The 27,982-nt window shown below is 43.9% G+C and overlaps 2 protein-coding genes across 3 annotated transcripts in view; one reads left to right on the top strand and one right to left on the bottom strand.

Moving 5' to 3' along the window:
• Positions 1-18,720, bottom strand: part of RO60 (Ro60, Y RNA binding protein) — a 32,156-nt gene extending 13,436 nt beyond the window's left edge. Inside the window, exons 1-4 of the mRNA XM_054038322.1 lie at positions 18,466-18,720; positions 1,925-2,524; positions 820-1,040; positions 358-504 (exon numbers count right to left, since the gene is read on the bottom strand). Coding sequence (XP_053894297.1) covers positions 358-504; positions 820-1,040; positions 1,925-2,504 — 948 coding nt within the window. The 5' untranslated portion in view covers positions 2,505-2,524; positions 18,466-18,720. The remainder of the gene's footprint in view (positions 1-357; positions 505-819; positions 1,041-1,924; positions 2,525-18,465) is intronic.
• A 266-nt stretch (positions 18,721-18,986) lies between these two features.
• UCHL5 (ubiquitin C-terminal hydrolase L5) overlaps positions 18,987-27,982 on the top strand; it is a 29,836-nt gene continuing 20,840 nt past the window's right edge. The window contains exons 1-3 of one of the 2 annotated variants that reach the window (XM_054038326.1): positions 18,987-19,165; positions 22,416-22,479; positions 24,829-24,934. In XM_054038326.1, coding sequence (XP_053894301.1) covers positions 19,084-19,165; positions 22,416-22,479; positions 24,829-24,934 — 252 coding nt within the window. In that variant the 5' untranslated portion in view covers positions 18,987-19,083. Of the gene's footprint in view, positions 19,166-22,415; positions 22,480-24,828; positions 24,935-27,982 lie in introns of those variants that run through there. The other variant, XM_054038327.1, reaches the window with a different exon arrangement.

The raw sequence follows: 27,982 nt of genomic DNA, 5'->3' as shown, positions 1-27,982 counted from the left end.
TACATAAGAATGCTTAAGTTACAACATTAATGCATGAGACCAGCAAATGAAATTCTCCATGGCTCCAACTCAGGAAAACACTTAGTCAAATACTTAAAGTTAAGTACATGCTTAAGTGCTTTCCTGAATCCAGGTTCATAAGCAAAGTGAAGTCAACTGCAGAATAGTAAAAAAATAACAACTTTCACATACAAAGGTTATCTTTGATTAGCAATTATTATATGTAATTGGATCTATGTCAAAACATACCTAAACATTTCCCATCAATACATACACTTCTGAAGTTTTTAAGAAATGCAATTTAGGAAGACAATCATACCAGAAGTAAAAGCACTGAGTAGTGAAAACAGTTCTTACCTTTTTTAACAGTTTCTCATTTCTCAGTCTTTCACACACTATTGCTACTTCTGGGCTTGCTGGTTCAAGTACTGAATTTGCAGTCATCTTTCCTAGATTCCTCAACATTGCTGTAATGGGCATCTCCTGCAACAATGCCTTCCACACCTGTTACAGTAGTATACGGAAGAGGGGTGGAGGGAGGGAGACAACATTTTAATTTGATGAGAGGCTGTCTGGTGTATACACAAAACATCAAGCAAAATATGCAAACAATGTATTTTAAAATGTCAGAATTATACAGAGAGCTTCATCATGTTAATTTAACTACTTATTAATTTATTTTAAAAAGCTTTAAGAGTTCCATTTGGATAAAAATATATTTTCAGCAATCCAAAATTGTCAAGATAAACAAGACAACAAATTTTAAAAGGGCACTAGTTATTTGATGCAAGATGTTAATATTTACATACACATACCCACCTCTTTAGATTTCAAATGGTTTGTCTGGAGATGCTCCCTAACTAACCTATACTCTTCTATCAAATTAATAACTTCCAATTCATCTTTCGTACGTTTCACTTTCTCCACAGCCTCCAGATATTTTAACAATTTTTCAGTCTCAGAAGAAAATTCCTTGTCTTTATATGCCTCTTGGACTTCCTTCCACCCCTTGGTGATATACTTAGTAACTACAGCGAGTCCTATTGAAAGACAAAAATATTTTCCATTCAGGATTATGACCCAGATATCAGAGAGTTTAGTAAGTCTGTTAGGAGTGTTGGTTAGAAGGATGCTTTTAACTATGGTTTCATTCCCAGAACTGCTAGCCAGCTATCAATAGAGTGGGTTTAAGTTAGAACACTATAGTCAAATACATTAGGATGCGCAATTCAGAATACTTTCCAAGATTTATTTTATTTACTGTATCATCTCCCTTTGGAAGGATGAAACTTAATACAAGTCGTCTTCTTTACAATGTTTTGTCCCCTACTTTACACCACAGCAAGCACAGTGTTGTGAAAAATAAGGGGATAAAACTAGTGAGAACATACAATGAAAAGATGACTGTCAATCTGCTATGTATAAATATTTCAGTTACCCCAACACGCTACAAAGCATTAAAGCATTTTGACGTAATCTGCATTTTTTAATATATAAAAATAAATTATATTTGAGGAGAAACATAAAACGGTGACCAAAGGTCAAAAATAATGAGGAAACAACAGATCTGGTTGAATAATGAAAAAATAAATGTATTTGCCACTGATGGGGAAAAAAAAAAATCAACTAAATGATTTGTAAGAATTATTCAGCCATCTCTTGACAGCAGTCACAAAAGATAATGAAAGACCAGATTTATTCTTAAAGAGTCAAGATAAACAGACCATATTTTCTAGCTATCAGCTCTGTATTATTTCTAAAGTTTAACCTGAAGGATACATGGATGCTGAGAGACCACTATTCCATCAAGACCTTTAGACTTCCAGGACAGACATAGGCTAGAAATGATAGGCTTAATGTAGTATTGATATAGCATATTTTCTTAACTAATCCAGTCTCAAGGTCAATTAAACATTACTGTTACCTTCACTGGCAGGTTTTAGGTGGGACAACCTCAGTAGATCTTTATGAGACCAACCATTTCTTTGTTTATATTTTGTAACTGCTAAAGCAACCGCCAGGCCATTCTTTCCATTGTACCAGTCTGCAACAGCTTTTCTCAGGGCACGGCCCCACATGCCACACTTCATGCCCTCCTTCAGATCCTTTTTAAACTGGATGAAAGTAAACAGATGAGTTGGTATGCGGCAGACTTCAGAAACAGCCTTAAATGCTGCTTGTTTTGTTTTTGCATCAGAGCACTGTGAACAAATTGCAAGAGCAAAAAGCATGGGCTCCTGTTTTGCTGCCCTGCCTTCCTGGCTGAATGTCTTTATTTCCTGTACCACATCACAACCTTTACCATCTTCAATCAGTCTTATTAAAACTTCAGCATTTTCAAAGCCCAGTTTCTGCTCCTTGATGTAGTATGTACCACCTTCTGAACCAAAACATAAGAAACGGTGGAGTCGATTTATATCGGTGACCTGCCATACATATCCACCTTCAGAGTTCGGCACCTGCTTGTCATTCAAGGGCTGCATTTGATGTGCGTCTTCATCCATTGCTTAGAGTTTCAGGAAGCCTGTTAAAAAAGAGAGTACAACTTTATTACAAATAAATGTTGAACTATGTTGGATTTTTTGGCTCGTAACATTTCCTCCTTTTACATCTGTAGCCAAATGAGTACATCATATCTGTAATGCCTGCTCCCCTTGCCTCTTCTAGATTTATATTAAACATACTCCAGAACAGCAACAACCTAGTCCAGTAAATGCTTAAGTTACTAAAGAGCATCTTCAAAGAATATATTTAAAAATTGGGTTTATGCCCTTTTTGGCTTTGTTATAACATATAAATAAATTGTGAAAAGTGTTTGCTTTAAGCAGGGATATCAAGTTTGGTTTTAATTTTCCCTGAATTTTCTGGTGGTCTCAAAGCATTTTTATTGTTAGCTCTAACAGCTTAATTGAAGGGGTAGAGGTACTCAATATTTAAATACATCCTTTATCCAAAATGTTAGTCACTGAAGTTAAGCAAGTGTTGATTAATAAAAAAAAGAAGTCATAAGCAGTCGAACTAAAAATCTTTTTCTGAGTGATATGTAGTTCTCCAGGCAGGTAAGTCTTCCAGGGCAGTTAGGTCCTGAATTTCTGTGGGACAGATTGTACCCAAGACTAGCAAAATGATACTAAACTTTATGAAGGGGAATTTTTTAAATTCAAGCTAATTAGGAAGAGCCTTAATCCCAAAGTTGAAAACGTAAATTCCTTAGAACCAGCATACAGGCTAGTTAAAGGTGACCTGCCAAGGGAAGGATGGTGTTTGTGCTCTGTCTAATGTTATAAAAATTATAAAGATTTTTTTTTAAATTAAAATTTATCAGATCTTGTCCCTCCCATTTTTTGCTGGAGGGCTGGATGACAACACTGCATTCGATAAAGGTAAAAAACCTGAGCAACTCAGAATGCAAGAGAGTCCTAGACTTAAAAACAAAAACAAAAAAAACTTTGTATTTTGTTTGTTTTGGTTATCATCTATTTAAATGAAACACCTGACAAATAACGAAGAAAAATGCCATCGTTAATAAAGATTCAAACACACTTGTCCTTTCAAATGAGAACTGAGAAAGCTCACAAGCAAAGAGAGAAAGAGAAACAAAATACATCCCAAACCTTTCAGGTCTTGTTTACACACTGCTAGACAGAGAACTAACATAATATCATCTGTAGGCATACCATATTTTATTCCTATCCAAAATAAGACACAAGGCCACAAAATTTATATGGTTAAAAGGTAAAAAGTTATTTTTTGAGAAGTAAAAATCCAGTTGTAGTGTAACCAAAAGAAAGAATCATACATCATAACAAATGAAACATAAGCTGGAAATTAGAAGGCCTACGAGGAAATTTGAAGATATAGACATGCATGTTTTTATGTCTTGGGCTACTAAGTATCAGAAAGAACAATCCTCTGCGTGTCAGATGATCTTCTAGATTACTAGGGAGTAAAAGGAGCAACAGAAAAGAATAAGTACATTAGCTTCTTTGCAAAGTACTTTGCTGCATCAATTTTAAGTACAGAAGATCACAGACCTATTCTTTTAGGAGTAAAAAAGATGAGGCACTGTCACATCCTGATCATGACTAGCTCACACATTTTTACAGGTGTTAAACTGTATTACTGTTTAAAAGCATTTTAATTAAAAACATAATCAACATTTGTATTTATTAATTCTATTCCTACTTTGGATACAGACATCTCACAGATTGAAGCGAGTCAGTATTCTACCCCCTACATGTGATGAGATATACACACCCTATCCAAGAATTACAAGGGAAAGAATTAAACATTAGTTGTCTCACTGTATCCCTACTCGGCTAGATTTTTTTTTTTTTTTAAGCAGTGAGGTGCCAGCAACTGGATTCGGAATGCTAATTTTATTCATCTTATATTTTCAAATAAAATTTCCAAGTATTTCTCACTGTGAGTTTTCAAAGCAAATATGTGCAACTTTCTTTTAAAGGTTTCAAAGGCTCTCCGTTCAAAAACTGCTTGCAGCCAAACTCTAATTTTAAAACACACACTGATTCTGAGACATGCCAGATACCCTGAAAATAACAAGTGTTAGCTAAAAGGGGTGCATGTAAGGTATATATGCAACAAAAAGTATTTTGATATCTGAAACACGATATTCCAACATGTATGAAGTCAAAAAGAAGAACAGGAGTACTTGTGGCACCTTAGAGACTAACAAATTTATTAGAGCATAAGCTTTCGTGGACTACAGCCCACTTCTTCAGATGCATATAGTGGGCTGTAGTCCACGAAAGCTTATGCTCTAATGAATTTGTTAGTCTCTAAGGTGCCACAAGTACTCCTGTTCTTCTTTTTGCGGATACAGACTAACACGGCTGCTACTCTGAAACCTGTCACGTATGAAGTCGTATGCTTTGCCAAATTGCAGCTATAGTTACATCATACTTTCAAAATTAATCTTTAAAGTCAAGTGTTACACAAGAGATTAATTTAGTCAATTAACTAACTACAAAGATTTTCTTCCATATGTAGAAAAATGTTGGTATAGAACACTAACCTGAACATCTCAGTAATAATACAAGTGGGATGTGTAATACAAGTGTGATTGTGACTCTCAGGAATCAGAATCCTGTGTGTGAAATCTATGGAGTGATTTTACCCTGTAAGTACCTGCACTTCTGTAATTCTGTACAGTGACAGGTTGGACCCCTTGGGAAGCCACCTTATGTGCTGAGATACCACTGAGTCTACCTGTTCTGCAGCATAGGCCCCCTTGAACTTGTCTTGCTGAGCCAGGCTATTAAAGCCTTCTCTAACACACACAAAGACAGGGCCACACCCAGCTGCACATCAGCTCTGGGAAGACTCGGTTTAAGGGACTTGCTCCAGCACTCAGATGTCCACCTCCTTTGGAGTGCAGACCTATAGCTATATTATGAAATTCGCCCCGTCCCTCAATGTGGAGAGAGGTGTGCACGCTTCTTGCCCCTCCCAGTTAGAAATTACAGAAACTGGGTTTAATAATAAACAAAACTATAAAAAGCAGATTTTAAGTGGTAACAGGGGTAACCAACACAACAAAGCAGATTACTAAGCAAATGAAATCAAACACCTAAACTAAGCTAGTTTCACCAAATAAATTGGTTATAAATAGTATTTTTCACCCTAGATATTGTTGCAGGCAGGTTGCAAAGTTTCTGTGGTTCAGAGTTCCAGTTATATTCCTTTTCAGACTGGACCCCCGTGTCAGTCAGGACTCCACACTCCACCCTCCCTTCAGGTGGCCTTTGCAGATTTTCTTCTTGGGCAGGTTTCAGAGGGATAGCCGTGTTAGTCTGTATCAGCAAAGACAACGAGGAGTCCTTGTGGCACCTTGGAGACTGACTAATTTATTTAGGCATAAGCTTTTGTGGGCTAAAACCCACTTCATTTTTCACTCCATGCATCTGATGAAGTGGGTTTTAGCCCACGAAAGCTTATGCCCAAATAAATTAGTTAGTCTCTAAGGTGCCACAAGGACTCCTCGTTTCTTCTTGGGCAGACAGCCATGGAGAGGAGGATTCCTGTTTGCCTTCTTCCTCACGCTTAAACAGGATTTACATAAGGCAGGCATGCTTTGTTTCCCAACTTTGAACCCCCTTCCCTTCAGTGGAACGTTACAAGACACCCCAGGTAATGTTTTAGTATCAGGTGACAAGACCACCTGACCCTGTAATATCACAGCATCCATGAGTCAGTGGCAGTATGGAGTGTCCACAGGAAGGCCAAGCTTTTCACAGTCCATTGTCCTCGCTGATGGGCCATCCGCTCTGTCTGGCTTTTCCATTGTTGTACCTGAAGTGTTAGCAGTGGGCATCACCCAGAGTAGCATAGTTGAAATACAGATACATAGTCAATATTTCTTACTTCAGATACAGAAATGATACAGGCATACAAATTGGATAATCGCATTCAGTAAATCATAACCTTTCCAATGATATCTCACAAGGCCCATCTTGCATAAAGTATACCTCAGTTATGTCATATTCATAGCATAAGCATATTTTCATAAGGAATACGGATATATGTGGCCCTCCCAGTGTGTGTGTATTAGAGGAAGCTTTAATAGCCTGACTCAGCAAGACAGGTTTGTGACGGGTTGGATCACAGAAACCCCTTTGGGACTGCCACCTGATATGCTGAGACTACCTCTGAGCCCATTTTCCCTGGCAGCTTGGGACCCTGCCTGGTTGTGCTAGACACACTAGCCTGCTACAAACACAGACCAGGGTCTGAACCACATCCCCCCCAAGCTGCAGGCTTAACTGAAAACAGCTTAAGAAGTGTTCCTGTCTCCAACACTCAGCTCCCAATGGGATCCAAATAAATCCATTTTACCCTGTATAAAGCTTACACAGGGTAAACTCAAACTGTTCGCCCTCTATAATACTGATAGAGAGGTATGCACAGCTGTCCTCCCCCTCCTCCCCAGGTATTAATGCATACTCTGGGTTAATTAATAAGTAAAAAGTGATTTTATTAAATACAAAAAGTAGGATTTAAGTGGTTCCAAGTAATAACAGACAGAACAAAGTGAATTACTGAGCAAAATAAAATAAAATATGCAACTCTAAGCCTAATACAGTAAGAAAGCTGAAATACAGATAAAATCTCATACTCAGAAATGTTTCAATACGCTTCTTTTACAGACTGGACACCTTCCTAGTCCGGGCCCAATCCTTTCCCCTGGTACAGTCCTTGTTCCAGCTCAGGTGATAGCTAGGGGATTTCTCATGACTGCAGCCCCCTTAGTTCTGTTCCACCCCCTTGTATATCTTTTGCACAAAGCGGGAATCCTTTGTCCCTCTCTGGGTTCCCACCCCTCCTTCTAAATGGAAAAGTAGGGGGAGGGATGTTTGAGCATCGGCCTGCTAAACCCAGGGTTGAGAGTTCAATCCTTGAAGGGGCCACTTAGGGATCTGGGGCAAAATCAGTACTTGGTCCTGCTCAGGGCCGGCTCTAGGATTTTTGCCGCCCAAAGCAAAAACAATTTTGGCCGCCCCCCTCCCTTATTTAATTACCCCACCCCCGACCCCGCCTCAACTCCGCCTCTTCCCCAAATCCCCAACCCTGCCTCCTCCCCCCAGGCTCTCAAGCCTAGGAGGGAGGGAGGGAGGGGGAGAAGCGGCGCCGCGGCACCTCGGAGTCTCCCCCTCCCTCCCAGGTTTGAGAGCCTCGGAGGGAGGGGGAGATTCTGAGTGGCCACGGCGCGGGCGCCCCTTCTCCCCCTCCCTCCCAGGCTCTCAAACCTGGGAGGGAGGGGGAGATCCCGAGCGGCCGCGGCGCGCGAAACAGCTGATTCGCGCGCCACTGCTCCCCCTCCCTCCCAGGTTTGAGAGCCTGGGAGGGAGGGCGAGTAGTGGCGCCCGAATCAGCTGTTTCGCGCGCCGTGGCAGCGGCAGCGGAGGTGAGCTAGGGCGGCCGGGGCACATTTTTAGGGGCGGCATTCTGGCGCCGGCCATGCCGCCCCTAAAAATGTGCCGCCCCAAGCACCAGCTTGTTTTGCTGGTGCCTAGAGCCGGCCCTGGTCCTGCTAGTGAAGGCAGGGGGCTGAACTCGATGACCTTTCAGGGTCCCTTCCAGTTCTAGGAAATAGGATATCTCCATTATTTAAAAAAAAAAAGAAAAGCACCATGTTAAAGATGGATTCCAGTTCAGGTGACATGATCACATGGCACTGTAAGACTTCATTACCCACTTGCCAGCACACAGGTATACAGGAAGACTTACAAGTAAACAGAGCCATCTACAGTCAGTTGTCCTGGTTATTGGGGGCCATCAAAAATCCAAGCTACCATTAATGGCTCACGCTTTGCATAATTACAATAGGACCTCAGAGTTATATTTAATATTTCTAGTTTCAGATACAAAAATGATACATTCATACAAATAGGATGAACACACTCAGTAGATTATAAGCTTTGCAATGATACCTTACAAGAGACCTTTTGCATGAAGCATATTCCAGTTACATTATATTCACTCTCATTAGCATATTTTCATGAATCATATAGAGTGCAACGTCACAAGGCTAAAGGGGGCTTATGCTGCAGAACAGGTAGACTCTGGTATCTCAGCACATCAGGTGGCTTCCCAAGGGGTCCAACCCCTCACAACTATCACTGTCCAATTAGGCTGAGCGGAAAAAAATTCTTGTCACTTGTCCATGGACTGCTAAGATTTAAATTTGAATTGTCTGAGAAGAAAACATGGTCATCCAAATGTTCTGGCTATGGTCGCATTCTCTCAAATTAAGGAGAAATATTGTTACCGCTGTGATTATCTAGAGGCATTTCTACTATGTTCTGCTTTTTCTTGTTTCAACTACTAGGCCAACTTCTTCTTTTAGTTCTCTTGTTTTCAGTGCACCTATTTCTCCTGGTCTTAAATGCTCAGTTTTGTTTTCACTTTACTATAAATTAAATGTCACAGCCCCCAACAGTTTGAGACCACAAGTCAGAATAGACTATTTAATCATTTATTTTAAATTCATTCCAATAGTTTAACAATATTATGGATAATGCCCATCTAGTTTGAAATGAAGATCTGGATTCTAGAAAATAGAATTACCGTAGTCTAAATCTCCACTAAAACAGCTTACTGTTGCTACTGAATACACTCTGCCTTTGTACTCTCACATGTGTTTTATTCTACTTGAACCTTCATTTCAACAGAGAACAGCCTTGTGGTAATGGAAACTATCTATCCCTGAGCCATTCACTTGCACCTACATCAAGTCCTTGGAGTCGGTGCTCTGCTGCATATACTTACATGACTTATTTTAATTAAATTTACAGTGGAAAATGTACATTCCATTACAACAGTGCTGTCCGACAAAAGCAATATATCCTCCAAGAGCCATATATCCTGAAAGAAAAATAGCCTGGTGGTAAAAAGAGTTGTCATATGCAGGGTTCTGTGTCTGCCGCGGAAGTCACAGATTCTGTGACTTCCTGTGACCTCTGTGACTTCTGCAGCGACCAGTGTGGCTGACTCCAGGGTCACCCAAGCAGCTGACCCCAGAGGCAGCTGCCCAGGCAGCCCAGGGGACAGTCACATCAGCCGCTGCTAGAGCAGCTCTGCAGCCAGCCGCTTAGGCGGTCTCGCAGCCAGTGTGAACGGCTGCTGCTCTGGCGGCCCCGGGGACCACCCAAGCAGTTGCGGATACGGCTGGACCCAGGGCTCCCCCGTCCCGGTGGCGGGGACCCCCAGGACTCCCCCTCCCAGCGGTGGCCAGAGCAGCAGCAGGCCCTCTAGGGTTCCTCCACCACAGCAGGTCCTGTCTCCCCTCCCCCCCATTCAATTTTGAGTATTTTTAGTAAAAGTCATGGACAGGCCATGGAGCCATGATTTTTTGTTTTTTTGCCCGTGACCTGTCATGATTAAATCGTAGCCTTAGTCATATACAGTGTCATCGTTATATTTTTATAGTAATAAAGTGTAATTTTAGAGGTACAACTGATGTAGGGCTCTCTCCCTCACTCCTTTTTACTCAATATCTCTATAAAGTGGTCTAGCACAGTGGTTCTCAATCAGTGGTCTGAGGTCCCCTGAGGGGCTGCAAGCAGGTTTCAAGGGGTCTGCCAAAATAAACCAGAGACCAGGGCCAGTGTTAGACTCATTGGGGCCCAAAGCAGAAAGCTGAATCCCGAGCCCTTCCTCCCCAGGCTGAAGCCAAAGCCGGAGCAACTTAGCTTCACGGGACCCCCTGTGGTGTGAGGCCCTGGGCAATTGCTCTGCTTGCTACCCCCTAATGCCAGCCCTGGCTTTTAATCTACTGAAAAACAGTTGTTGTTGCACAGGTGCTCCGTGGAATTTTTATAGCATGTTGGGGGGCCCTTAGTAGGAAAAAGGTTGAGAATCCCTGGTCTAGCAAATTGCTAATTCGTGCACTGCAATAATGGATTTTTTTTTTTTAATCACTAGGCCACTGTGGAGTCAAAGCATTGAAACCACATGTGTGTCAGTCACTGTAGGCTGATGAATCTGATATCTGTATGTTTAATGTCAGCTTCAAGCTTACAGATTTGATTTTTCTGCAGCTTTGGCTCTGAAGACCCAGACCTATTGACTTCTTCAAATCTGCCATAAAGATATATTTTCTTCCCATGTAACAACCAAGATTGTATTTCACTACTGCAAATTCTAGCTGTTGCAAAGCCACAATCAACAAACTCCTAGAAAAGAGACTTCAATCAGATGGTAATTAACACCATTGTGAAATACAACATGCCCACAAGTCTGCTTATCTGATCTTGTTAAGAATGCCCTTAACTTGGGCAAGGTCAGCCCCGACTCAGTTTCTACTATATATTTCAAATAGGAATCAGCCAAATATTTTTTTTTATTGCCTTCACAGCTGTGGCTTGACTAGCAACCCAGTGGATACCTCTGAAATAGCTCACAGTTACCTCAACAGCTTGAAGTTGATGTAATCTTTTGGGCCTTAAATACAAAGGAAAAAGGTGGTGCAAAATAAATTCACACTTTTTAAGATAAGGATAATCTTTGAGATCAAGACTACCAAGCTCAAGGTAGACACTCATGTACTGCACAACATGAGAAACATCTTATATAAACTTCATCTTAGCGTATGTGCAACGTGCCTCAGGTGGCACGTGATGAGGATTCATCAGTGAATTTGGTCCGCTGATTGGATCATCAGCTGCCCTGGCCCAGGCCAGGCACTGACGGGAAGTGTGACATGAACACTGATCCATCACATCAGTTGAAAAGTTCATATTCACTGCTGTATCATATAAATCTGAGTTGATCATTTCTGACTTGAGCTCTTCTCTGTTGATCTCCCAACTCCTAAATCTGAATTCTCCCATGTGATATCGTCGGTCCTCCCAGATTCCAGGACTACTATGTTAGCAATGTTTTCTACTTAGCACCGATGTGATATATACCTTCTACTATCCAACGTTCAGCAGTACCAAACTCTGAACTTCAAATTAACTTGCTCTATTATGATCTGAAGTTCCTCTCTTTAGCAGCATAAGCAGCAGCAACAACAAAAGGGCAACAATCATTCTAATGGTTATTGTCAAGCTGTACAAATAATGTTACCCAGTAATATACTGGATTATTTTATCTTAAAAAAAAAAAAGGTATGTGTGTGTGTCTAAAGTGCAGAATGGAAAAAAATTCTCTTTTTATGTGACTACAAACTTTCATGGCTTTATGACACAGACAGTAGGTTTGTTTTTTCCTGAACGCAGAAAACTTGCAGAATTTGAGAAATACTTTAGAGCCAAAATTCTTGTGGGACTTGTTCCCTACATCCTTGCTATTTTGCGCACATTTTTCCCCTTTATATATTTGATTATTTAAAAATAAAATATAAAATGGCTGGTCATAATTTAACCTGAGAACTTAGGGAAAAAAGCATATATCTTTGAATGCTGAAAATACTGACGAACACAAATTTTACCTGCTACCTGAACTGTTCCCTAAGAATGAGTATGCTCAATATACTCCTGGGGGAATTCTACACCAATGCACACACGCAGAATTTATGTCCCCCGAAGGATTTCTCCCTCCCTTCCTCCCTCCCATTCCAGAAAATACATTCTGTTGGAGAGCTGCTCCAATTACACCTTTTCGACAGACTGGGGTGGGGGCACAAGAGCTAGTCCGGTGACAACATTGAACCAGGGGCTGAATGGAAGTCGGGATGCAGGGCCACATGGGGACAGGGGAATAAGGGTGGCTGAGTGGGGGTGCAGGAACACATGGGACGGGGGGAGGAGGGTGCCTGAGTGGGGAGGGAGGGACAAATGTGGACAAGCGGGTGCAAGAACACATGGGGGTGGACGGGGGGGGTGCAAGTGACACATAGGGAGAAGGGCAGATGTGCCTTACTGAATGGGAGAGACTAGGAGTCAGCCAGGGTCTGCATGAGGGATGCTCCTTAACAATCCCTCCCCACCCCAAAAAAACCTGTTCCATACTTTCCCCACCCATATCAACAACCCTTCAAATTCATACCCAGGCTCCTTCCCAACAATTACTTCCCTCTCCCTCAGCTCCTTCATTACTCCAGCTTCTCCAATCCTTTGCACTGCTTCTGAAGGGTGCAGGAAATACATTTCTGTATTGTAGTTTAAATAATTATTACTCAAAGTTCCGTATTAATATGACTAGTAAGGAATCTACTTGTCAAAAAACATTTCCTGAATCTTTTTTGTTGCCTGCATTGTTACAGACATGCTTGCTGACAGGTATTTTGAAATAAATTGTCAAACTAATTGAAACAGGCATTATTACATTGTGTTATTTGACAAATGAAATATGCAGAATTTTAAAATACCATGTGGAGAATTTTTGGCACAGAATTCCCCCAGGAACATCAATAACACCTTTCCCACTCAAATTTATCTATTCCAAAACAATTAGATGCTAGTAGAGCAGTGACTCTGTGGTCAAATTTAATAATATATGCTCAGCAACCACTTGCACATAACCCTGGCCATCCAAAAATCAATACAAAATAGATTGTCCATTATTTTTCATTTAAAAAAATAAAAGTAAGTATCATACTCATGAATTTCCTCTTGGACAGCCAAAGATAACTGCAAGTGTCCATTTAATATTTAATTTTAAAGGACTTTACCTCGCTCTTTACTACTAGTACTGCATTTGAATCCAAGTCTTGGTGCAAGACTTAAAGCAATGACATTCTGGCTCAAGAATTCTACCACCTGAGTTACTCTGAGACCAACAATAGGGTTACCATATTTCCACAATCAAAAAAGAGGACACGGGGGGGGGAAGCCCCACCCCATCCACTCCCTCCCACTTCCCACCTCCTGACTGCCCCCTCAGAATCCCCAACCCCCCCTGCTTCTTGTCCCCCGACTTCCCCCTGCTAAGAACCCCCCCACCCTAACTGCCCCCCTAGAACCTTACCTGTCCCCTGACTGCCCTTACCCTTATCCACTCGCATGGGTGGCAGGGTTGTAGAAATTTTGGTGGTGCCCAGAACCCTCCCCACCTGCCTAAGGCTCTGGGAGGGGGGTTGGGTGGGGGGAGGAGGTATGGGATACAGGTCCTGGCCTGGGGATTAGGGTGCAGGAGGGGTGCAGGCTCTGGGATAGAGTTGGGGTGCTGGGTGCAGGCTCCGGGCTGGGGCAGGAGGTGGGTGTGCCGGAGGGGGTGAGGGGTGCAGGTTCTGGGATGGAGTTTGGAGGTGGGAGGGGGTGCAAAGGGAGGGAGTTTGAGGGCAGGAGGAGGTGTGTGGGAAGGGGGAGGGAGTTTGGGGATAGGAGGGGATGCAGGGTGAGGGCTGTGGGTCTGAGGATGAGGGGTTCATGATGCAGGAGGTGGCTTAGGGATGGAGCAGAGGATTAGGGTGCGGGGGGATGAGGGCTGGGGCTGAGGGGTTCATGATGCAGGAGGGGGCTCAGGGCTGGGGCAGAGGATTAGGGTGCTGCGGATGAGGGCTGGGGCTGAGGGGTTTGGGGTGTTGGAGAGGCTCGGGACTAGGGTGGAAGGGCAGGGTAAGGGCAACCTGTCTTCCCATTAGTGGATGTGGGATGCTAGGTCCCAGGGGCAGCAGACAGCAGTTGCTGCTGCCTCTGGCAGTACAAGCAGGCAAGGGAGAGGCAGGCGGGGGGGACCCCACAAGGGGGGGGCGCATGGAGGGGGGGGCAGGTGGAGGCCGGGGACCCATCCAAACACTCCCCCGCTCCCTGACTGCCCCCCCCCCCCGGACTCCCCTTACCATTCTGGCTCCACGTGTAGACAAAACATGCTGCCCGGTGAGTCGGTTTGTGTGTTACACAGGGCTGCAGACAGAAGGAGGGGGGAGCAGGGGAGGGCTCTGGCTGCTGGAGGCCAATGGGAGCGGCTCAATCGGCCCAGCCGCCCAATCAGCAGCCGCATTCTGCATGGAAGGGAGGGAGGCGAGGGAGAAAAAAACCCCGGACATTTTAACCTTGTTACCAATTCTCCCCGGACGGCTATTTAGAGACGCAAAAGCCGGACATGTCTGGGGAAATATGGAGGGATGGTAACCCTAACCAACAACATCAATGCAAGTCCTACTATGTTGGGATAGCTACTTTGTAAAAAAAAAAAAAAAGACACTTACTGAGCCAAATAATACTCACAGGTCCTCATCTTGGCTACCAAGTAATTATTAGTATGACTTATAGGCTCAAGAATGTATGGTTCCTGCTAACAGCAGAAAGATTAGGAATAGATGCTGATGATGCAAATTGAAAATATAAAGTTAAAACTTGATTTCAATTAAAATATTGATTCAAATTTTTAAAAACTAAATTTAAATATATTTTAAAATCATGATTTACACTGATCACGTTACATTTTAATGATTTTTGCAATGTTATTGGTACATGTTATTTTTAGTCTTATTTTTTTTTTAAAACATGTACATGAACCTTCCTTATTTACAGAGCAGAATTTTATCCACTGTGAAGACTTACAGGAATATAACAGTACCCTTCATACACAACGTTCCTAAAGAAATTTAGGAATCTTATTTTCAAACTACACACAATTTCATCCACCTATGAAATACAGCTCTTTCTGGGATGGAACCCAGTAGCTATTAAACAGTGCATGGAAACACTACACAGCAGCTTAAGACACAAAGTGAAGAATACCCTATCCAACTGTAATTTAGGAACGAAACATTTATTCTCTTAAATGTTTGTTTATTGGTATATAATTTCAATTACAGAATGAAAGCATTACAAAACATAAAACTCCAGTATACTTTCTATTCCTGATCATTGCACGGGCACCTATCATCATGTAACGTAAAAGCACACTAAAGAATTTTTAGTGCACTGTAGTATTGTAATGTCTATATGTGGGTCATGGCTGTGCAACAAGCTACTGTGTTGTAGTCACACCCTGTCTTGCCCTGCAGTAGTGTTCTGTGTAGTCAAATCCTTACAGCTGTATGCTTGGTTATTTTTACATTCTGCAATTAAAAAATTAGAATTTATGTCCTGACCATCACCCATATAAGTTAATATTTCTAAAAAACTACCATGTGATTTTTGAAGAACCCAAATGATCAGCTGTAAGCCTCATTAGAAATACAGCCCCCTTCCAACAGAGAACTGTGCTCCCTAATACCACAGTGGAGGAGTTCAGCATTGACTGAGAGTTACTCCTGGAGGAATTCTGCAGGACTGCATGCCTGCAGAAAACATTCCCTCCCTCCCCCCAGATAAATTTCCTCTGTTTCTCTATGGAAGACGGCAGGGAAGTAAAGGGAAGTTATGCTGGGGGGAGGGAGGGACTATTGGTGCAGTTTTGGGGGGGCTTCCCCCCTCCAGAGGCAGGACATGGGGGTGCACATGGGGTTACATGCCTCGCCTCCCCACCCCCCATTCTGCAAGCGCAGAGCTGCCCAGCAGAAGGAGGCTGTCTGTGTCTCTGCTCTACTGACTCTGCAGCTCAACGTTGCCTCTTGGGTCCTAGTGTCAGTCATGCTCCCCTTCTGTGTGCTGGGAGCCTTCTTGTTTTCTATTCTATGCAACAGTGAGTGGGGTGGGAAAAATGAGGAGGGGGGGAAGAGGCAGGAAGAGGGGTGGAATAGGGCAGGGGGAGGGAAATATGGCAGAGAGTGGAGGGAGATGGAGAAGAAAAGGGGACAGCAGAATTGCGGGGGGAAGTGGGAGCCTGGCATGCGGCATCCCTTCGGGCTCTCCCGTTAAGCAGGCCCATCGAACCCTCACTCTGACAAGCCATACACGCCTACACTGGACCCCTCCGACAAACCCTCCCACATCCAGACCCCCATCCCACTCATTCCCAACCTGCTGCACCTGGACCCCCACCCCATCTAGTCCCACTGTCCCAGCACCCGGACCCCTCCAAACTCCCCTCCCAGCCCCTTCCCCCCCACACACACACCTTTACTGGCATCCCCTGTAGATTCCCATTGCCCCTGCACCTGGAACCCTCCAACGAGCCTGTGTGCATTCAGATCTCCCACTGAGCCACCCGCACCCAGATTGCCCCACACAGAAACCTCTCACCCCAAATCTGGATCCCCCCCACAAGCCCCTCCACACTTGGATCCTGCTGGGCTGAGTCTGCCCATGCACATCTGGTGCACCTGGCACAAAGGGGCAGGGCCCCTGAATGTTTTTGGGTCAGGCTCAGCCCTTGCAGTGTCAGGGTCAGCTGCAGCCTCACTGCCAAGTCTCTATACTGAGGAGGTGGGGGCTTCAGGGTGATCTCCCACCTCAATGCAGCCAGTGGCCTGTGCTCCCCACTGCCATGCTGGAGCCAGTTATTTATTGACAAGTAAAATTTGCAGAATTTTAAAATATTGTGCACATAATTTTTAGGCACAGAATTCCCTCAGGAGTACAGAGTGCAATGTTCTTGTCGGCCAAAACCCTAATGGGGAAAAGTTGTCTTAAGTAAACTGTATTCTATTTTGTTTATTTTGCTTTATACTACATTTTGCTAGTTTTAAATTAGTAAAAAAAAAATTTGTTCTGAGTTTATTCTTTGCTAATTGTATTAATAATTGTTCTTAAATGAATAAAAGTTTTGTGGCTATAATTATTGCCATAATTATTGCCTTATTTACTGGTTGGTAAATAAGTAAAAAATGTATGGTAATTAATTAAAAAAAGACTGCTGGGCTAAATGGTCAAGAAGGGAGTGAAGGAGTTGAGAGGCACAAACTTTATTATCAGAATCACCCAGATGGCAAATTGACAACCCCAAAGAAAAGGCATACACCCTAAAAACAAAATGAAAAATAAAGCCAAAGAAAAAAAAAAGACCCCCCAAAAAACCCAGAAGCAAATAGTCCCAGTAATGACTCAAATAATGCTAATTAAAAGCAACCTTAACTACTTCATAATTAACAGCTCTGGTGTAACACAGCAAGGTCCAAACACTTGTATAAAAACTTCTTACTATAAAGAAAAGGGTGTATTGCCATGGGACTTTGGGTTCGTTCTGAATCAACATCAAAGCTTCAAACGCGTTCGACAAAGGCCCAGCTCCCCTCCTTCCTGTGCAGTTTCAGCTGGCCACTGTAACTAACCAAGCAACACTAAAAACTGGTAACTATACAATCCAGCTGCAAAAGTGTGTGTGTATGAGAGAATCAAAGCATATGCTGGTTAAATAAAGCAACTCCTAAGTTCATACGGTCACTCTCTAAAGGAAGATTGGTACAGAACCTTTGATAAGGAAATGGGGTTTGATAATATTAATTTCTAGCTAATATATATCATTTTTCACTTGCAGACTCCCATTTCTATCTTACAGATGTGATTTCATTTTCACCAGGAAACCATTCTTCAAAGGGCTTTGCCGACCCCTTGCTTTCAACCCCTTGTATGACTTTTTGAGATATCTTAACAAAAAAGGTTGCAAGAAACAAATATCAGTATCCCAGAACACCTGGAGCACGAACACCGGTGCCCTGCGCGCTGTATGCGCGCGCCTCACCCCTGTGTTTTTTCCTACCCTTCCCTTATACAAGGGATCTCGGGCACCTGTCCTGGGGGTTTACTAGGCGCCCCTTCCCGCGGAGAGCTGCTCTGCCGACCCACTAACACTGGCCGTTCACCCGCCCTCACCCTCCCAATTTGGGAATATCAGCAGCGGGCGAAACGCTCCACCCCAGCGCCTACTCCTGCTTCCCTCGGCAGCTCCCGGGCCTCCCCCCACCCAGGGAGTGGCGAAGGCAGAAGAGGCCTCCGCCCGCAGAAAGGCTCCACACGCAGCCTTAAGCAGACGGGCGGCTCTCGGTGCCTCCTGCTGAAGCAAGGCCGCCGGGAGGGGCAAACCTGAAGCGAGTGTGAAAGGTGTACGGCTAGGCAGCTGCCCAGCGGCCTTCCCCAATTGAGGCCCTGCCTGCGGCGCGGAGCAGTGGCGCAGCACGGGACGCTCGGCGGAGACGGCGGCTATTGTTGCTCAAGCGGGGCCTGGCCCTACCTGCGCGCGTGAGCCGCGGGCCTGGGCGCAGCAGGTTCCGCAATCTGTCTGCGGCCGGCTCGGTTTCTCCTCAGGCAGCTGATTTCCCTCGAACTCAGCCCCTCCCTGGTCGGATTCCTGTCAGGACAGCATCGCTAAGACCCGGATGGAGCCGCTCTTCCTTCCCTTCCCTTCCCACAGTGACCAGGCTCCGAGGCCCCGGATGGAACCGCCCCGCCTATCCTACCCCAGGGGCCAGCGACCGCGGATGTAGTTCCCCGCTTCAGCAGCGAGGAACATTAGGACCCGGATAAAGTTCTCGTCGCTCCTCCCATTAGTCCACTCTCCGAGCACCCGGATGGCGCGCTCCCGTCAGGCACAGCGGCGGAGGACCCGGATCCCCCTCAGCCGAGAGGCTGAGGCCTCTTCCGCGGCTGCTATTAGTATCCCGGATGTGCTCTCTCTTCTCGTTTTCCGTCCGGGCCGAGCCCGCCCCCACTTCACCATAGAGATGACAGCGTGGGCCGCGCAGCCTGCTGGGAAGGAAGCGGCGGCGGCGGCGTGCGTGGGGGCGTGCGGAGAGCCTCAGCCGGCGGCTGGTGGCAGCGGCTGCTCCTTGAGAGCCTGTGAACCGCCACCATGTCGGGAGGAGGCAGCGCCGGGGAGTGGTGCCTGATGGAGAGCGACCCGGGCGTCTTCACTGAGCTCATCAAGGGCTTTGGTGAGGGGCCGAGCGGGACCCGGGCAGGGGGCTGGGACCGGCGTCTGGGCAGGTGGCGGGCGGGCACTTTTGAGGCCTGCAACTGTCCCTCCGCCTCTTGCGGGAAGGGGGTGGCTCGTCGCTTCGGGACCTTCCTGAACTTCGTCCCTAGTTTCTTCAGCGGCGTTGCTGGGGTGCGACACCCCCTCCCTCCAGCAGATGAGACGGGCTGAGACGGCAGTTTTGCTCTAGTGGGATCAGACACGGATGCCCAAATCCCCGCGAGCCAGACATTCCCCTCCGCTGGGAGGACGCAGTGCCCAGCACCTGCTCAGCTTCTGCAGGGCTAGTTCTTCGCAGGGGAAGCCACAACCCGCTCTTCTGTTCCTACGCTTCAGCCTGCCTCGACCCATCCCAGCCTGCAGCACGGTTCAGCTCCCCCGAAACCCAGTCGGGTCCCATTTGTGCTTGAAAATGGGACTACATGGTTGTTATGAGGCGGCTTCGGCCCTCAGGCACTGAACTGATGCTGTTTCTTTGAGGAAGACCTTGCCCTCATGTTCAGTAACTGTAGTGACCCCGTGCCCATGGTGTACATATTAGCATTTTGAGAGTAACTTAAAAAAAAATCCTGAATGAATACAGTTGTACAGAGGTTTGCATGAGCATGTGCCTGCTGATCTGTGAGAGATTTCTTCTATCTCAGTATGTACAACATGTTGCATTTAAGATGTAATACTTACATAGCACACTTGCATTTTCCAAGCACTTTATAAATGGTAACTAGTACTCAGAAAACTTGTGTGAAGTAGGTAAATAATATCTTAATTTTACAAATTTGGATACTGATTTACAGAGGGCCAAGTTCTGTCTTGATTTACACCAAATACAATGCAATTGGAACTATTGGGATTTTATGGATTGTAAATCAACATAGAATTTGGCCCAAAGAAGCTAAATTGTGTATCCAGTTCCACATAGTAGATTAGAGTCCTTTACTAGACTATCTTGATTTATAGTTCCAAGCATGTTTCTTACCTGCTCCATCTTTTTTCCCCTCACTTATCTGACCCATGAATAAGTCTGACTTTTTTTACACCAGCGCTTGCAAAAATGCCTTAGTAGTGACATTGGCGCGGGCACTTAAGCCATCCATTTTTGCAAGCCATAATTTTTTTTCTTTTTTTAAAATAAAAAGTTTCCATCCTTCATGGCTGTGAAGATGAAATGTGAATTGTAAACTGTTGTAGTGTTCCTATTCTGGAGTCTTCAGACACAGGTCCAGTGTGTCTACTTTTACTTGCAGCTTTGTGAAGCAGCGCAACCCAAATGAGTTTAACAAGTTTCTGGGCAGTAAAACTATTGCTGTTGAGAATCATTTGGGCAGCACTGAATTTGTCAAATCATATTAATTTCATGCTGCTGCTGTTTGTGAAAGCTAAGGGGCAGGCACTGTAATTATTCACAATTTTGGAGGGAGGCGGGCGAGGTGGGAGCATGGTAGAATAGCAGAGACTTTCCTGCAATCCAGAAAGCCTAAGAGGGGTAAAATAGCGGAGATTTGATCCTACTCTTTAGGAGGCTGTATCTTCCAGAAAGAGGAAGAATTCTGGAGGGATGTGGAGCTAAGCTTTATCACATGAACTAGCCAGAAGCTGATATGAAGTTCCCCCTTCCAAGATGCTCAGACACCTTCTTGAAAGAAATGTCAGCATACTTCCCAGCAGGTGTTGATTGCCGGATGGGCTGAATTTCTCACCAAGGATTTGCCCCTGTACTTCACCAGCAAAGCCTGCCCCACTCCCATCCTTTGTATCTACATCTGGCTAGTAGATCTAATTTTCCAGCTTGTACATCTCTGGAAAACTTCTCAAACTCTGTTTTACATAGTCTGATTCAATAAACTCGTGTGATGGCTAACTTAATTTCTTCTGTAGGTAATGAGGAAGGAATTAATATAATTTGACAATTGGATGATGCAAAGGACTGGTAATGGGATAAAAAGTGTTTTTATTTTTACATTTGTGTCCGTGTCAAATTTGATCAGTTTAAATGATCAAATTTGAAAGCCATTCAGTTTCGTGAATTGTACTGGCTGTGTGTCTGATATGTAGAGCAAGAGCATTATCAAACTGTGTATCTGCAACCTCCTCCCCTAGGGATAATTTGACAATTTGTCTTCTATGGAACCTATTCCTTATTCACTCTTCCAGACTCCCACTGAAATAGGCTTAGATCCTTAGATGCTACAAATATCCATCAATAAACATTCTGTCAATTCTTGGAGGATTTTTTTTTTTGAGAGAGGAACCCAAAGCTTCATTGGAAGCCTGAGGATTGAAACAAAAGACTGAGATACATCTGAGGACTGGTCTTGATTCGTTGAATGTTGTACTATGTTACGAAAAAAAGATAGCTTCTCTCTTAAAAGGCCTGGTTAAAAGGCTACCTCTTAATTGGCGCTGTTGTTGGCAGTATTCTCAGTGAAGTGAAAACCTGAAAATGAACTATGAAGCCTGAACCATCCTCATTCCTAGAGATGGTCCTACCAGGTCAAAGCTGAGGCATATTGGCAAGCTGTGCAGGAAGCTTGTACTGATACTTGGTTTATGGGCAAATTGAGGACTTTAGTCTCCAGGATTGCCTAGTTTGCTCCCTTTCACGAGTACTGGCCTGATATTTACAAAAACTATTTATTTGTGTAGTACAGATACTCCCCGACTTGCACAAAATTTGAGTTAAGCAAGGCATTCAGCAACGTATCTCTAAGCAATCCTCCCTCCCCCTCCTCCCCCCAAAAAACCCTCCTATTTCTAGCTTACAGAACTTTTTCCATAAACTCGGATTTTCATACGTCAGGTTTACGTAACTCGGGGAGCGTCTGTAGTTAAATCTGAATGAATATTAATTCAAATTAATGTTTATGTAGTGTTTTACATGCTTTTACCTACATACACTATCTTAAAATTGCTGTCAGTCACAAAGTGAAGATTAGTGGCATTATGAGATTCTTGTGGTTCTCCATTAAAATATTTGACTTTCTTATTCAGTCAACAGTGGTTTCTCTTTATAAAATTACGCAAACTGAACTAAACAATTTTTTTTTCTCTAATCTTTCATCCATATCAGTCATAGGCTTATTTCCTTCTTAAGTCTGGGCTTAGTTATAAGTAAGTTTCTTTAAGTGTGTGGTGTGTTCTTTGGTTTTTGTTGTTGTTTTATTTCCCCTCTCCCAGGTAGGATAGTTTTAACTATATCTTTGCTTTTCCAGGTTGCAGGGGAGCACAAGTTGAAGAAATATGGAGTCTGGAGCCAGAGAACTTTGAAAAATTAAAGTAAGCTATTGGATTTACAAAAGCAGTCTCCTCAGATAAGATTTGCTTAGTCTAAGTTCTTTGTAAAATCACTGAAGATGCATTGTATTGCTACTTGTCCGATATACTGTATTGCTTTTGGTTTCTATAGCAATTTGCCAGGATTTTAAGCCCTCGTTATACAATACATTCAAGTTAGTGAACTTTCAGATGTGCTTTTTGTTGTTTAAACTAGCTTCCCTCTTTATGGGAAGTGACCTAGACCAATGGCTAGAGCATAGGACTAGGAATTAATCAGCATTGCTATTGACTGACTTGCCCAATAGGAACACACAGTAAATTGCTCTATTCTTTGGGTTTTTGCAGTGATATTTAAAGTATCTACCACCTTAAATTAATTTATTGCACTTGTGCACAACTACAGCCTCTTTCTTGTTAATCTCTCTCCTGTCAACACTAATTTTGTTGTCATTCTGCATATCTGATCAAGAGCATTGTATTTGTTCATGTATAGTACCTTAAAAGAAAAGTATCACCTAATCTTCTACTTCACTCCTGTGCAAATATTCTACTCTATAATCTTCTAGAAAATAGGACAAGAAGTACAGAATGTACGGTCTCAACAGCTAACTGACTAAAGCTTCTTAGGTTAGCAATGTATTTGAACTAGAGGCCCTCAAACATAACTTGCCCTGTCTACAATAGGCATTTTTAAAACCTCTTGGTTATCACATTTTAAAAGCACTAGGAAAAAATTCTGTCAAAACTCTTAAAAAGCATCTTCTCTTATGTCTGAAGTAGTGAATAAGATGCCAATGCATATGAACATGCACTCTGACTGTGTTTCATTTCATAGAAGATTAGGGTTGAAAGAGACCTCTGGAGGTCATCTAGTCCAGCCTCCTGCTCAAAGCAGGACCAACCCCAACTACATCATCCAAGCCAGGGCTTTGGCAAGCCAAGCCTTAAAAACCTCTAAGGATGAAGATTCCACCACCTCCCTACGTAACCCATTCCAGTGCTTCACCACCCTCCTAGTGAAATAGTTTTTCCTACTATTCAACCTAGACCTCCCTCACTGCAACTTGAGACCATTGCTTCTTGTTCTGTCATCTCCCACCACTGAACAGCCTAGCTCCATCCTCTTTGGAACCCTCCTTCATATAGTTGAAGGCTGCTATAAAATCCCCTCTCATTCTTCTCTTCTGCAGACTAAATAAGTCCAGTTCCCTCAGCCTGTCCTCGTAAGTCATGTGTCCGAGCACCGTAATCATTTTCGTTGCCCTCCGCTGGATTCTCTCCAGTTTGTCCATATCCTTTCTGTAATGGGAGGCCAAAAACAATGCAATGCTCCAGATATGGCCTCACCAGTGCCAAATAGAGGGGAATAATCACTTCCCTCGATCTGCAGGCAATGTTCCTGCTAATGCATCCTAATATGCAGTTAGCCTTCTTGGCAACAAGGGCACATTGTTGACTCTATAGTTGTTGTAGTGGCCTTTGTTTTATAGCTGACCCTAAATTCAGATTACTATGATGGGGGAAAAATTTGTGCTAATGCATTTTAAAAAGATTTCCTAAAACATTTTTAGAAGGACTCGTTCCCTCTACAAACGTTATTTATCACTGTTATGGTAATACCTAGAGGCCGCAACTGAGATCAGTGTCCCATTGTGCTGGATAATTTATAAACATAGTAAGAGTCCATCTTGTGAAAGACATAAAACCTAAATAGACCAGAAAAACAAATGATGGAGAGAGAGAGAGAGAGAGAGAATTACCTTCATTTTACAGATTGAGAACTCATGAAATCTTCGCGGGAGCTTAGCTTTATGGATTTTTCCTTTTGAACCCAGCAGGATTACCAAATTTATAGTTTCAGTGCTTATCAATGCTTGGATAATGAATCTGATATTAGTTTCCAAAGAAAGTGTTACTAATAGCGTTACTGATGAAATTGCCAGATGCATCATGCAGGGAAATATATAGTTCCTGTGTGGGTGGTGATGGTGTGGGGAGGAACAGGGTCTAAGGTTAATATGTACTGGATTTCTTTAACTTCTAAATGTGTATTAGAGCTGAAGCAAACTGGCACTTAAAGCCCAGTTTACCAAGTGATCAGCGAGTCAAATTTTGACTTTTCAACAGTGCTATTTGAGTACTAACTCCACCTGGAATTGTGGGTGGCATCTCTGAAAATTTTTAATCATTCAAAATTAGAGGTTACATCTGGGAGTCTGAGCCTAACTGACAATATTTAGAAAGGAAGAATTAACTAAGTTGCCTTATCAGGTGATGATACACTTAGATTAAAAATAGTTTGCGTAGTTCTTCATCACACTTTTTCTGCTTTGACATTTTATTTTATAGACCGGTTCATGGGCTGATCTTCCTCTTCAAGTGGCAGCCAGGAGAAGAGCCAGCAGGCTCTGTTGTTCAGGATTCCAGACTAGACACACTATTTTTTGCTAAACAGGTACAGTATTTTCAGTGACTTCCTTAGGTGCCCCATGTGTACGAGGTATGTTTAGTCAGACAAAATCTTGCCAAAAAAGTAACATTCTGTTGGAAGAAGGAGCTGAAGAGTAAATGAAAATGATGCTTTTAAAACTTCCTTTCAGTGGCATAAAGGATTATTTTCAATGTGTGTGTTTTTGTTTTGTTCGTTTTGTTTTTTTTTTTCTTTAAATCTTCATGAGTCAATGATATTTTGAAACCACTTTCAACAAAAGATCATGGGGGAAAAAAAATTTTCACTCCATCAAAGTAGAGCTGCTATCACTATATTTCTCAAATACTCTTTGTTATAGGAAATGTTCACATTCTAGAGCCATATTTACCTGTTTTCCGTACAAACTTAATCTGAAAATATTCCTTCAATTATTTATATCTGAAATACATAAGGTTTGAAACAACTGATTGAAAATGTTGTTAATGAAATCCATCTTATCTCATTAGATATAATGCACTAATACAGAATTCTTGTACACCTCTACCCTGCTATAATGTGGTCGTGGGGAGCCAAAAATCCCTACCACGCTATAGCTGAAACACTGTTATATTGGGGTAGGGGCGGCAAGGCTCCGGCAGTGATTTAAAGGGCTCCAGCCACTGCGGGGAGCCCCAGACCCTTTAAATCGCCAGTGGGGCCCCGCTGCTACAGCCCTGGGGTAGAGGCAGCAGGGCTCCAGCAGTGATTTAAAGGGCCTGGGGCTCCCCGCAGCAGCTGGAGCCCCGGACCCTTTAAAGCGCCGCCGGAGCCCCGCTGCTACCGCGCTATATGCGAACCCGTGTTATATCGGGTCGCGTTATAGCGGGGTAGAGGTATATTTTTGCTTTGGCAGGCAGATCAATGTATATTACTAGTGACTTAGAAAAGCAAGAAAGAGTAACCAGATCAAATGTAAATTTTCTAACCAACAGAAGTTAGTTCAGTAGTAGGTTTTTTCGTTTGTTTTTGTTTTTTAATGCATATAGGTATGTATGACGGGCTACAGCTGGCCTTTGTGGCTTCTTACAGGAGGCCCTGTGTCTGCCGACACCCCACCCCAGGAAAGGGGCAGCAAAGGTGGGTCCTCCAGACCTGCATAAAGAGGCTGCACAGAAGCAGCCAACAGACCAGGAGGCTCAAATAAAAGAAGCTGTATTGCCTTAGCAGATTAGTTTTTGGCTGGGACCAGAGGGGCAAAGAAGGGTACTCCCTTCTATCTGGCCAAAGGAGCTCAAGGGACAAGTAGAGCTTGGTTCTGGCTTCATTTGCTCAAGCTCGGGGAGAGAGGATCTGAGAACTTAACCCTAAGTAAGGGGCAAAGATAAAGGGGCCAGGTAGAAAGAGGCCCAGGGAAGTAGCAGCAGTTAATCAAAGTGAGCAGTACATGGCAGATATTTATAGTGTTCCTGAGTTGAAACCAGGAGTGGAGGAGCTGGGATTCCTCCACTGGCAAAGTGGTGCAAACCCCAAGAATGGGACAAGGCTTGTTTGGAGGCCAAGCAAAGGGCTGAATTAAAGGGCCCAGGGCTGGGACTGAAGATCCTGGTGAGGGCAGATAGACAGTTTTGGTTGGACTTCTGTTACCCTGGAAGGAGTTCGTTTTGATTGTATGACTGGGCAGAGGGCTGAGCCACTGAAGATCAACCAAGCAGAGTTGACAACCTACAGGGGATACCAGGAGTGGGAAAGGACTGCGGTAGCATACCCAGCTGCTAGCAGGCACTCGAGCTGAGTTTTCCCCCTCCATCACAATTTGGTATCACAGGTGGGGTTACAAGACTCCCTTCCCGTCAAGGAGCGATGTCAGCGCAGTGATGCTTACTCCTGTCTCTAGTGCATGAGGTCTGATATCTCATCTGAAGCTTGAAAGGGAGCTGGGAAGCCATGACGTCATCCAAATAAACCTGGGTGTCGCAGGTGCCAAAAGGAAAGAAGGCAGATGGCCCACTAAGTAGACGCATCTACTGTGTGATTGAAGGGAATGCAAGTGCAGTTTGCCCCTGGAGTAACACAGACAAGATGGATTATTGGCAGGTACAGAGTACTGAGATGCCAGGGAAGGTCAAAGTCACAAACGATGCCTTCCCTCAGATGCCAGAGGCTGTGGTGGCTGCTAAATAGACTGATAAAACATGGTTTGGGGCCAAGAAAAGTGAGGGCTGAGGGGAAATGTGTGAAGTGTATCAGCAGTTCAGTGAGGCTCACAGAGAGTAGCGGAAGGTGTGATTTGAACTGCCACAACAACTAGACAGGCTAGAGGAGCAGCAGTACCTGTTATAGATCCTGCAGGAAAGAAACAGCAATGTCTTCAAGCACTGGGTAGACAAGAGTGATCCAGTGGGCCTGAGACCTGTCTGAGGAGATGTTATGGTTGTGGATGCTGCTTGCCATTGAGTGAACTGGGGTGGGAAAAGACTGAGTTGCTGGGGTGAGCTGTGGGAAGAACCACAAACTCTGCTAGGGGCAGGGAGGTGGACAAGACTTAATTGTCTTTGGGTTGGAGAGATGGGCCACATAAAAAAAGTTTTGCCCTTTTGAAGATGGACTTGCTGCAGGAAGAGATGCAGGAGCCCCAAGGCAAGATAAGAAAAAGGTGTCTGATGGTACAAATGCCTCTGAGCTAGGTTCATCAGAACTGGACCTGGAAACAATGTATACAACTGGTCGGCAAACCTATCCAGTGGAGGATGAAGGAGTGTGGAATGAAACAACTATGATCACTGATGCACATCTTGCTGAGGTGTCAGTGTACACAGACATGCCCCATGGGGGCTATGAGGTGACAGCAAACAGTCCACAAGGGCAACCTGGTGCCATGAGGCAGACTCTACTGGCAGTCCTAAGTAAACCTGAGTTGTTGGATGTCTTTCTGAGGAGATGAGACCAAGGCTTCTGAAAACAGCTCAGCCTTGAGAGGAGAGAATGTGAGAAGCCTTCTCTCCTTGCCAGAGACGTATAGTAGAGAACTTGATGCTATGAAAGAAGCTAGATGGAAGGCTCTGGAGGAAAAGGAGCCTGAGTTGCAGAAGCTCT

This window comes from Malaclemys terrapin, chromosome 8 (assembly GCF_027887155.1).
Source record: "Malaclemys terrapin pileata isolate rMalTer1 chromosome 8, rMalTer1.hap1, whole genome shotgun sequence".
NCBI lineage: Eukaryota > Metazoa > Chordata > Testudines > Emydidae > Malaclemys > Malaclemys terrapin.
The sequence above is the reverse complement of the archived record's forward strand: the minus strand, read 5'-3'. Positions and strand labels throughout refer to the sequence as shown.